This window comes from Pelophylax lessonae (genome assembly GCF_965119305.1).
Source record: "Pelophylax lessonae genome assembly, chromosome: 9".
Lineage (NCBI taxonomy): Eukaryota > Metazoa > Chordata > Amphibia > Anura > Ranidae > Pelophylax > Pelophylax lessonae.
The window spans coordinates 80188136-80200861 of NC_138776.1; the positions used below are offsets into that span (position 1 = coordinate 80188136).

General features: G+C 45.5%; 1 protein-coding gene across 1 annotated transcript in view; it reads right to left on the reverse strand.

Moving 5' to 3' along the window:
* The window catches only part of LOC309564231 (alpha-1-inhibitor 3-like), a 92792-nt gene that overhangs the window by 24458 nt on the left and 55608 nt on the right, over positions 1-12726 (reverse strand). Inside the window, exons 6-8 of the mRNA XM_082268858.1 lie at positions 7045-7201; positions 2115-2189; positions 722-884 (exon numbers count right to left, since the gene is read on the reverse strand). Coding sequence (XP_082124984.1) covers positions 722-884; positions 2115-2189; positions 7045-7201 — 395 coding nt within the window. The remainder of the gene's footprint in view (positions 1-721; positions 885-2114; positions 2190-7044; positions 7202-12726) is intronic.

Genomic DNA, 12726 nt, shown 5'->3' on the forward strand with positions numbered 1-12726 from the left:
CATCCATGGTGTTAAAGAAGCATCCTCATGATCAGGATATTTAGAGGCTTGATTGTCTCTTACATCTGGTAAGAGGCTTGTATTTATTTATCACCTGGGTGACCTTGCACGTGTGCAGGTGGAAATAGAGCACCGGTTTCCATATTAGAATATCATTATCAGGCACTTACCTTCTTTCCGCCAGGTAAGGAGGCATTTCACCCGGTGGAGGGAACACTACATCATCACCTTGATTTTTAATTGGACTTTCTTCACCATTTTTTCACATTTTGGATCACATTATTCAATGGACTTTTATTTTAATGTTTATTTGGAAAGTCACATCGAATGTTATTTGACCATTTTGTTTGTTTATTTTACACCCATTCACCTATCACTGTGACTTTGATTTGGTTTTTTAAACATATATCATATAATAAATGTTTGGTTTCACCAGTACCTATAGTATTTTAAATTTTTTGAAGCGTATAAACATAAATAATATATAATCGGCTTAAACCCAACTTTTAATAGGCTTTCCACTTACAGGGTAATTTATTTTTTATCTGATCCTTTCCCCCTTTTATTAATCAGTGCACTCACTGTTTTAGTCCCAACAGAAGAGGGGTGCAAAGAAGGATTTCAATTGAATATATTACATTTTAAAAATGATCTTAAAAATGTTCAGTTAAAGTATACATTGACTTCTGCCTAGAATAATTTTAGTAAATCTTTTCCTCACCTTCTCGTATAACTTTTTCTTCCAGTTTGTCCAATATAGCTTCCCTGAGTTCTGTCTCTTTGCATAGCGTAAAGGTGTAGGCCAGCAGGGCCAGAGTGTATACATTGGTCACATCCACAACAGCCTTCCGCAGACAGGACACTGCATCTTTGACCAGAGGATCCTAGAAATAAATACATTGACTAAGCATTTCCTCATTTAAAATTGGGAAGAGTAATCAAGAGGATAAAGATGCATGATGATGTGATGGATATGACTAAAATCTGCAATTTGGTAAATACATTTTAAATAGAACTGCAGCCAAAACGTTTTTCTCAGTTTAAAAATAATGTCATCTGTGTCTCTTCTTGGGAAACCTTCCTATAACTTACTCCCTTTGACACCCAAGGCAATACTATGAATTGACCTTCTTGTTTACCCTCCCTGAAATGATTTTCCATACAGACCAATGGTGACTGTAATGGTGGCATTCATTCCCTATTGAAATCTGCTTCAAAATGTGTGTAGAAGGCAATCCAGAGAGGGGCTAGGAATAATTCAGCTCACAAACCTGGATTTTTAAGGGACACATAGTGAGGGGATAGTGATACAGACAATAATAAAAATCTGAAAGAGGTGCTAACTATTCCCCTTTCTATACAAAACCAAAAAAAAGAGATCTGGCTGAATACCACTTAGGGGGGATCATTGACCATCATTCAGGGACTTCTTGTTTTTGGCTTATTGGCCCTCAATATAGAAGGAGGAGTTATATAAATCATATGGGAAATTTGTTCATGTTGTTAAAATGTGACCATGTTGTTGTTGACAAGCCTGTCTCCTGTCATCCAGTGGAGCTGTGAAGCCCAGCACCCTAGCAATTAACCAGCGGGAAGTTATTTAGTGGCGGTAGAAATACCACTACTAAAAGAATGACTTCCAGGTTCAGCAGCTGAAAGTTTAGCAGGTGGGGGAACTGGCCGAAACTGGCTATTTAGTTTACCCATTTGGTAAACGGATTGCGTTGAACTCATAGTCGACAAAAATTGGAGATCATCCCTAATTTCCATCCACATATTTTGTCAATATGTATAGTACTTTCTACTCTACCCCACTAAAAGTCATATCAGATATCCTGCTTAGGCATAAATCGATTATATAAAACAACATAGATGGGAGCTGCTACAAGCCCAGTCACTCATGCCTCGACGGTGACATGTTACAATCTAACAATAACTGCAATGAAACACCAGTGGCCAACTATACACACATTCTAACAACACCTACTATTAAACAATTGGTTGAAAAAAAGGTGTTATGCTTGGAAATAATTTAGCATGATCCCTTTTTCTCTTGGATAGGTACAACATATACTGGAATGTACTAATATTTTTAAATGTTGATGATCACTTACTTCCAGAGATACACCGGCCTCTATCAGAGCCATTGTCACATAGGCAGAAAGGGAGACATCATCTTTTGCTCCTCCCTGTAAAAAAGACCAATGGTTATGTCTAACATGTATGGACTGAAACTTTGCTGAACAGGTTTAAGGAAAAGAACAATGAAGAAGAAATACTTTTTATTTTATTTAGGAATGAACACACTCCCAAGAAGTTGTACAGTCTTTGTTTCAATCATAACACTGAGTTTGTATCCTTATAAATTATTTTTTTAGTTGATTGTAGGGATGGGCCGAATACCCCCCTGTTCGGTTCGCACCAGAACATCTTGAACAGGGAAAAAGTTCTAGTGAACATGCAAACTCTATTAAAGTCTATGGGACAGGAACATATAAAATCAAAAGTCATTATTGAAAAAGGCTTATATGCAAGTTATTGCCATAAAAAGTGTATGGGGGGCTGGGTAGTGCCCTGGGGGACATGTATCAATGCTAATTTTTATTTTTCTAAAACAATTGTTTTTAAAGGAGCAGTGATTTTAATGACGCTTAAATGAAACCATAAAAGTGAAAAATTCCTGTACACTGTATGGAGCCTGCTGCAGCAATACTGACAATTCTAAAGGAAAAAATGTAGTGCAATACAGATAAAAAAAATGAAAAAACGGCCCAGGGTTTCCCCTTACAATCCATACCAGAGCCTTATCCGAGCATGCAGCCTTGCAGGTCAGGAAAGGAGGAGACAAGCAAGCGCCCCCCCCCCCCCCCTCCTGAACCATACCAGGCCACATAGTTACATAGTTTGTGAGGTTAAAAAAAGACATCAATCCATCCAGTTCAACCTATGATGTGTGTGTGTGTTTGCTGTTAACCGTACATTGTATATCCCTTTATGTTGTGGTCTTTAAGGTGCCCATCTAATAGTTCTTTGAAACTATCGATGCTCCCTGCCGATAGTACTGCTTGGGGAAGATTACGTATTTTAAGGTTAAACCGTTTTCCCTCTAGTTTTAGTGAGTGGCCACGTGTGTCTTATTGTATTCCCTTTCTCTGAAAAGTTTGTTCCTTATGCTAGGGTCACAAGTACAATATTTGTACATTGATATCATATCCCTTCTCAAGCATCTCTTCTCCAGAAAGAATAAGTTCAATGCCTGTAATCTTTCCTCATAGCTGATGTCCTCCATTCCCCTAATTATTTTTGTTGCCCTTCTCTGGACTCTCTCCAGTTCCAGCACATCCTTTCTGAGGACCGGTGCCCAGAACTGGATGGAATACTCCAGATGTGGCCCGACTAGAGTCCGGCCACATGCCCTCAACATGGGGGGGTAGGTACTTTGGGGTAGGGGGGGACAAGGGATAAGGACCTCTTCCTGACAACCCCGGTCTGTGGTTGTCGGGGTCTGTGGGTGAGGGCCTTATCGGAATCTGGAAGCCCCCTTTAACAAGGGGCCCCCAGTTCCCGGCCCTCCCCTATGTGAACGGGTTTTGGTTACATCGTACCCCTACCCATTCAACAAAAAAGTGTAAAAACATAAAAACCACAGGAAACTGTTTTTCACAAGTCAATCACGACTCCCACCAAACTAAAAAATAGAAAAATTGCAAAAAAAAAGCTTTGCCTCCTAAGAGGCTACTCGCTGTATGCCCGCTCTTCAGCATTGACAGTTCTTTTATAGGCAAGGGGCGGGGCAACCTTACCCGATGGCACTGCCCCCTTCTGATGTCAGTTGAATGTGGGGTCCACCCCATAATGCATACCAGGCCCTTATCCGGGCATGCAGCCTGGCAGGTCATGGGAGGCGACGAGCGAGCCCCCCCTCCTGAACAATACCAGGCCACATGCCCTCAACATGGGGCGGGTACTCTGGGAAAGGGAGGATGTGCCCCACCCACCCCAGAGAACCTTGTCTCCATGTTGATGGGCACAAGGGCCTCTTCCCTGGGCTGTGGTTGTCGAGTCTGCAGTTTGGGGGTCTTATCGGAATCTGGAAGCCCCCTTTAACAAGGGGGCCCATAGATCCGCCCCCCCCCCATATGTGAATTGGTATCGGGTAGATCCTACCCCTACCTATTCACCAAAAAAATGTATGTAGCAATATTTCCAGGCATTGAGCCTGATGTGGGTCTGCCATTGTTACTGGAAACACTTCCAACACATTTAAGTTGAAAACCCAAGTGTGAGAATTGAAACAATGACCATTCCGACATCTTTGGTTTGAGTTGTTTATTTTATAATGGGGATGGGAGAAGGGAATGAGTGGGATACTCCTCTGGCTCAACTAGGTTTAACTGGGACACTTTGTAGAAAAATGCCTATTAGCGCTGTCTTGACGCCAGCTGAATTCCGACCAATGCTTCCTGGCGCTTTAAATACTGTTCTGCTGAAAGTGCTGAAACTTCGATTTTAACTCCTTGGTTAACTCAGAAGATCCAGGACTGTAATGATCCTTGACTCTTGACTCTTGACAAAGCCCCAAAGTCCTGTGTATGACTCCCTCCAGCCCTTCACTGACTGAGGTAGCTCCTTTTAACTGCTAGTACTGCTGCAACTCTTAACACTGCACACTTGACTCTTCAGGGCCCAACCGCTGGCGCCCCCTCTACACTTCCAGGGTCCTCTCACTAGGCAGCCCTCTTAACACTTCAGGGTCCTTTCACTAGGCAACCCCCTTGACACTTGCAGGCTCCAGGATCCCTGGGACCTTCCCCGGAGTGGTCCCCTCTACACTAGGCAGACCCCAGGGGCAGTTCACAGTACTCACAACCTTGGAAGGCTTTCCTGGAACTGAACCCCTCTTTCTCCACTGGTCCTTGGCACACTGGATCCTCTCTGCAGCTCAGCTCAGCTCTCCCTTCTATATTCTCAGGCAGCCATCCAAGACACCCGATCCTTTTGACAGGAGGAGAGACAGCCGTACTCTCTCTCCTGGGACTCTGCTTCCCGCCAAAGACGCTGCGGCATGCATTCCCTTTAAACTTATACCCACTCCCAGAATCCTCTGCGGCAGAATCTGCCTTCTGGGGTAGATACAGGCCTGAATGGGCCACTGATTGGGTTTCCTCCACTGCCCAATGAGAATCCTCTCATGGAGCCAGTGGGGAGACTCCCCTCTCAGTAGCCGCACCTGACAGACATGACAGTCCAGCTGAAAATCATGGCCCTGCTGTTAGGCAGCCAAAGCCCATTATGCTTTTACCTAGCACCTACCTTTGTAGGGTGCTTCATCTATAAAAAAAGAAACACACAAGACAGTTTTTGACAAGTCCTTTATTCAAAAATAAAAATAAAAAAATAGTGTCCCCTGATGTAAAGCCATCGTCAATCACACCGCCTGGTGCACCTGCTAACCCCCCAAAAAAAATCTCTGCTGTAGTTGAACGCTTCCTGCGGTCTGCCTATTTGCGGTTTGACAATTCTTATACAGGGAATGGGAGAGGCCACACCGGTGACATCACCGGGTGATCCCATCCCCTCGTGATGTCACAGACTGGTGCATGCTGGGTCGGTGACGTCATGAGGGTTGGGGCCACCAGGTGATGTCATCGGCGCGGACCTGCCCATTTCTTATATAAGAACTGTCAAACCGTGAATAGGCAGACCACGGGAAGCATTTAACAAGAGCTTTTTTTTTTTTTTTTTTTATTATTGATCCATGTCCCCCAGGGCAGTACCCAGACCCCCATACCACTTTTATGGCCAAATACTTGCATATAAGCCTTCAAAATGGGAACTTTTGATTTCTCCTGTTTAGCTCCCTTCAGTGGGGTTGGCTGTTCGGGTTAGAACATTTCCCCTGTTGAGAAGTTCAGCTGTGAACCGAACAGGTGGGTGTTTGACCCATCTCTACTTACAGCTAGTAAAAACCCAAAATTCAATGTCTCAGAAAGTTAGAATATTACATAGGAGCAATATAAAAAGAAGATTCTTAATACAGAAATGTTGGCTTACTGAAAAGTATGTCCATGTACAGTACAGTATGCACTCAATACTTGGTCGGGGCTCCTTTTGCATGAATTACTGCATCAATGCGGAGTGGCATTGAGGCGATCAGCCTGTGGCACTGCTAAGGTGTTATGGAAAACAAGGTTGATTTGATAGTAACCCCACAGAGAATCTGTGAGGTAGTGTCAAGAGGAAGATGAGAGACACCAGACCCAACAATGCAGACGAGCTGAAAGCTGCTATCAAAGCAACCTGGGCTTCCATAACACCTCAGCAGTAAGCCAACATTTCTGTATTAAAAATCCTTTTTTTTTATTGGTCTTACGTAATCTAATAATCATAATCACCATAAACATCAAAATTAAAAGAAAGAAATGCTGGAAATATATCACTCTGTGTGTAACACATCTATATAAAATATATGAGTTTCACTTTTTGATTTGAATTGCTGAAATAAATTAACTTTTTGAGGCTGTTTTAATTTTATGAGATGCACCTGTATACTTTAATAAACTGTTTAACTTATACAAAGACATTTTCTTACACTGCTGATAAGGATAGAATATATGGAAACTGATGTTATGAAATGTGATTGCAGGAAAAAAAATTATGATCCAAGCCAATAAAACATAAAAATCTGGACATAGAGGGTACTAAGTGGTTGATTTACTAAAGGCAAATAGACTGTGCAGTTGCTCCAGAGCTTAGTAAATGAGGTAAAGCTTCATTTGGCAAAGAATACCCACTCATGTGCAAGAAAAAAAAAACTGAATGTTTGTTTGCATGTGATTGGCTGATGGAAATCAGCAGAGCTTCTGCTCATTTACTACGCTCTGGAGCAACTGCACTTGCAGAGTGCAACTGCAATTTGCAAAGTGCACAATCTATTTTACTTTAGTAAGTCAACCCCTATGTCTTTATAATATAACCATGTCTATGATAAACATTATATCACAATTTGCATATGTCATTTTATAGGAATGATTTTAAAATTACCTGCATAGCAGTATTCAGTAGTCTTCCTACATTACGGAAGCAGCCAGTCTCTTTACGAATATTCTGAAGCCCGGCAAAAGATTGCTTTAAGTGACTCTCATCTATAAATATGTAGGGCCGCCCTTTGCTAAAGGACTTCACTACAAATGCAGTTAGCCTGTAGGATAGACCAAGAAATATATTTAGTAGACCTTTTATTAATAACCTAAGCTATTTATCACAATATACTTCCTAAAATACACTTAGGTTAAACTGACAAAATGGTGATTGAGGATCATAGGATGCCTCGGCATCGGTTGTAGTACCAGAGCCAATGATCATCCATGGCCAAGTGTACAGTACACATGGGGCAGTATTGCAGCAGCTCTGCTGTGAAGGATTTATTGCGGTCATCTCTCTACTTAGCATAGTTATTTTCTGTTTAAGCATTGCACTGCGGGAAGAGATTAGACAGCCATAGAGTTGAGCGGACACCTGGATGTCCATGTTCGGCGGGTTCGGCCGAACTTGAAAAAAAAGTCCGGGTCCGTGTCCCAGACTTTTTCCGAACTTTACCCGGACACCGAACCCCATTGAAGTCAATGGGGACCCCAACTTTCAGGCACTAAAATGGCTCTAAAACACCAATGGAAAGGGCTAGAGTGCTGCAAATGGCAGCAAAACGTAGTTAAGAGCATGGCAAGTGCTCTGCAAACAAATGTGGATAGGGAAATAACTTAAAACAACAAAAAAAAAACAGAAACATAAAACTATTTTCTTCATCTGTGAAGGACGAGGCCCATATGGAGTAGGAGGGAGGTTGAGGTGGCGGTGGATGTGGCGGTGTAGGTGGAAGCGGCGGTGGAGGGGGACGAGGTAGCCAACACTGCTTTTTTTCAGTCATTTTAAATTAGGGTACACCCCAAAAGAGTGAGAAAGATCAAAAATATAACAATGGCTGGGTAAGGTCGGTAACCATCTCTATTATGCACAAGGTACGGAAAAGTCCTGTGGGATCCATGCCTGGTTCATTTTAATGAACGTGAGCTTGTCCACATTGTCTCTGGACAGGCGGCTGCGCTTATCTGTGATAACGCCCCCAGCCGTGCTAAATACACGTTCAGATAATACACTGGCTGCAGGGCACGCCAGCACCTCCAAGGCATAAAGGGCAAGCTCAGGCCATGTGCCCAATTTGGAGACCCAGAAGTTGAAGGGGGCAGACCCGTCATTCACTACATGTAGGCGTGTGCACACATACTGCTCCACCATGTTGGTGAAATGCTGCCTCCTGCTAAGACGTTCCATATGAGCTGCTGGTGCTGCTGTTTGTTGTGGCGTGCTGACAAAGCTTTTCCACATTTCGGCCATGCTAACCCTGCCTTCTGAGGTGCTGGCGGTGCCCTGGCTGCGTTGGCGACCTCTTCTTCCTCCTCTGCCTTGGCCTTGTGCTTCCACTGTGGCCCCGCTGTCAGGTGGGAATGCCAGCAGCATCGCGTCTACCAGCGTGTGCTTGTACTCGCGCATCTTGCGATCACGCTCCAGTGAGTGAATTAAGGACGGTACGTTGTCCTTGTAACGGGGATCCAGCAGCGTGGCCACCCAGTAATCAGCACAAGTTAGAATGTGGGCAACTCGGCAGTCGTTGTGGAGACACTGCAGCATGTAATCGCTCATGTGTGCCAGGCTGCCCAGAGGCAACGAAAGGCTGTCCTCTGTGGGAGGTGTATCGTCTGTGTCCTCTGTATCCCCCCAGCCACGCACCAGTGATGGCCATGAGCTGGCCTGGGTGCCACCCTGCTGTGAACATGGTTCCATCTCCTCCTCCATCTCCTACTCCTCATCCTCCTCATCCTCCAGAACTGTGCCCCTGCTGGACAATTGTGTCCCTGGCGTTTGTGTGTGCAGGAACCCACCCTCGGAGCCCCTTGCGAATGACTGCCCTGAAAGCCTTGGAAATGTTACCTCTTCATCCTCCTCCTCCTCCTCCTCATCCTGTGCCACATCCTCTTCCATCATTGCCCGAATCGTTTTTTGAAGGAGGCATAGAAGTGGGATAGTTAAGCTGACAACGGCGTCATCGGCACTGGCCATGTTGGTGAAGTACTCAAAACAGCGCAACAAGGCACACAGGTCTCGCATGGAGGCCCAGTTATTGGTGGTGAAGTGGTGCTGTTCCGCAGAGCGACTCACGCGTGCGTGCTGCAGCTGAAACTCCACTATGGCCTGCTGCTGCTCGCACAGTCTTTCCAGCATGTGCAAGGTGGAGTTCCACCTTGTGGGCACGTCACATATGAGGCGGTGAGCGGGAAGGCCGAAGTTACGCTGCAGCGCTGACAGGCGAGCAGCAGCAGGGTGAGAACGCCGAAAGTGCGCACAGACGGCCCGCACTTTCTGCAGCAGCTCTGACATATCGGGGTAATTTTTAAGGAACCTCTGCACCACCAAATTCAGCACATGCGCCAGGCAAGGGATGTGCATCAAACCGGCTAGGCCCAGAGCTGCTATGAGATTTCGCCCGTTATCGCACACCACCAGGCCGGGCTTGAGGCTCGCTGGCAGCAACCACTCATTTGTCTGCTGTTCTATGCTCCTCCACAACTCCTGAGCGGTGTGTGGTTTTTTCCCCCAAACAGGCAAGTTTTAAAACTGCCTGCTGTCGTTTACCCCTGGCTGTGCTGAAGTTGGTGGTGAAGGTGTTACGCTGACCGGATGAGGAGGAGGTAGAGGATGAGGAAGCAGAGTAGGAGGAGTTAGGAACAGGAGGCAAACTGAAGCGCCCTGCAATCCTCGGTGGTGGGAAGACATGCGCCAAATTGCTATCCGCCTCAGGCCCATCCGCCACTGCATTTACCCAGTGTGCCCTTAGGGAGATATAACACCCCTGACCGTGCTTACTGGTCCACGTATCGGTAGTTAGGTGGACCTTGCCACAGATGGCGTTGCGCAGTGCACACCTGATTTTTTCCCCCGCTTGGTTGTGCAGGGAAGGGATGGCTTGCCAGGAAAAGTAGTGGCGGCTGGGCACGACGTACTGTGGGACAGCCACCGACATAAGGCTTTTAAAACTGTGCGTCTCCACCAGACGGAATGACAGCATTTCAAAGGCCAAGAATTTTGAAATGCTGGCATTCAGGGCCAGGGATCGCGGGTGGGTAGGGGGGTACTTCCTCTTCCTCTGAAGTGTTTGGGAGATGGAAAGCTGAACGCTTCCACGGGACATTGTGGAGATGGTTGTTGGTGACCCAGGTGGTGGTGTTGCTGACAGATCATCTGTTTGTGGGGTGGCAGGTGCCGGTATCACTACAGAGGTGGATGAAGAGGCCGAGACTGCAGCAGAAGAGGAAGCAGGAGGAGCCAGAGACCTTTCTTGGTTTTGAAGGTGTCTACTCCACTGCAGCTTGTGCTTTGCACTTAGATGCCTGATCATGCAGGTTGTGCTCAGGTTGAGAAGGTTTATGCCTCGCTTCAGGCTCTGATTGCACAGGGTGCAAACCACTCGTGTCCTGTCATCAGCACATTTTCTGAAGAACTTCCACGCTAGAGAACTCCTTTGAGCTGGCTTTGGTGCGCTCGGTCCCTTGCTGCATTGGGCAGTAGCAGGCGTAGTGTCTAGGGCACGGCCGCTCCGCTTCTGCACCCTGCTCCCTCTTCTGCTGTGCTGGTGGCTCTGTGCGACCACCGCCTCTTCCTCCAAACTACTCAGGTCACCTGCATGACCTTCATTCCATGTGGGGTCGAGGACCTCATTGTCCTCCACATCATCTTCCACCCAGTCTTCACCCCTGTCCTCCTTGTCGGTCTCCACAATTCTGAGTGCCGCAGCAGTTGGCACCTGCGTTTCGTCATCATCGGAGACGTGCTGCGATGGTCCTTCCATGTACTCATCTTGAGAAATAAGTGGTTGGGCATCGCTGCACTCAATCTCTTCCACTTCTGGGGCAGGGCTAGGTGGATGGCCCTGGGAAACCCTGCTGACAGAGTCATCAAAAAGAAGAAGAGACTGCTGCATGACTTGGGGCTCAGACTGCTTGCCTGATTTGCAAGGGGGTGAGGTGAAAGACGGTTGGACATTGGCTGCAGGTGCCAACTCTGACCTTTCAGCAGTAGACTGGATGGGAGACAATGTGAAGGAACTGGAGGCACTGTCAGCAGCAAACCAATCTACTATCACCTCTACTTGTTCTGGCCTCATCACTTCTAGAGGCGCATGATGCCCTACCAAATACTGCTGCAGGTTCTGTCGCCTACTCACACTTGAGGAAGGTGTTTCACTTGTGCGTGTAGCTGGCACAGATCGACCACATCCTCTCCTTGCAACAGGAGCTCTACCAGCAGCACCACGACCCAGGCCACGGCCCATATTTGACGGTCTCCTCATATTTCTGTAATTTATGATCTTGCCCTAGAAAGGTGTTTATTGAATAGCGGAACAAAACAACAACAGTATCGCACGGGTGTATCTCACAGTCAAATATGCAAACTATGCCGCAATTTAATTTTTTTTTTACCCCAAAAGGGTGTTTATTAAATAGCGGAATAGAAAAACAGTATACAAATACAACGGGTGTATCTCACAGTCAAATATGCAAAGTATGCTGCAAATTTAATTTTTTTCACCCCAAAAGGGTGCATATTGAATAGCAGAATAGAAAAAAGGATATAAAACGGTGTATCTCACACGTACAAACACAGACTAGGCCCCGATTACAATTTTTTGTACCGTAAAGGGAGGATGAGGAAGAGGAGTAGGAGGAGTTCGGAACAGGAGGCAAACTGAAGCGCCCTGCAATCCTTGGCGGTGGAAGGAGATGCGCCAAACAAATTTAAAAGGTGTATCTCACACGTACCGATACAGACTATGCCGTAATTTAATTTTTTTCACCCCAAAAGGGTGTATATTGAATAGCGGAATAGAAAAACTTTATAAAACGGTGTATCTCACACGTACAAACACAGACTAGGCCCCGATTACAATTTTTTGTACCCTAAAGGGAGGATGTGGATGAGGAAGATGAGTAGGAGGAGTTCGGAACAGGCAGGAGGCAAACTGAAGCACCCTGCAATCCTCGGCGATGGAAGATGCGCCCCAAAAATTTGGAAGGTGTATCTCACACGTACCGAAACAGACTATGCCGCAATTTAATTATTTTTACCCCAAAGGGTGTAGATTGAATAGGGGAATAGAAAATATGATGTAAAATTGATGAGTTTTCAATAGCACATGTGAACACAGCAGTGTCTTATGTTTTATGTCACGGTCAGTTCTGCAGCAGGCTATGAAGGGGAAAAAAAGAAAATTCCCCTTTAAGTTTGTAATTTTTAAATAGATTAGTACAGACTATGCCACAATTTTATTTTTTTTAACCCAAAAGCGTGTATATTGAATAGCGGAATAGCAAAAAATGTATAAAATTGAAAATCACTCAATAGCACATGTGAACAACACAGCAGTGTCTTATGTCATGGTCAGCTCAGAGAGAGTCAGCAGCAAGCAGGCTATGAAGGAGGGGGGGGGAATTCCCCTTTAACTTGTAGTAAAATATAGCTAATGAATGGTGCACACAACTGACTGATAAAAATAGATTTTTTTCTCCCTCCTCCTCCTCCTCCTCCTCAGTGGGCTCAAGTGAGGCCAAAAAGATCATTCACTGCACCACCCCCCCCCCCCACATAGCAAAATCGAGGTAGACTGTCCCTGCC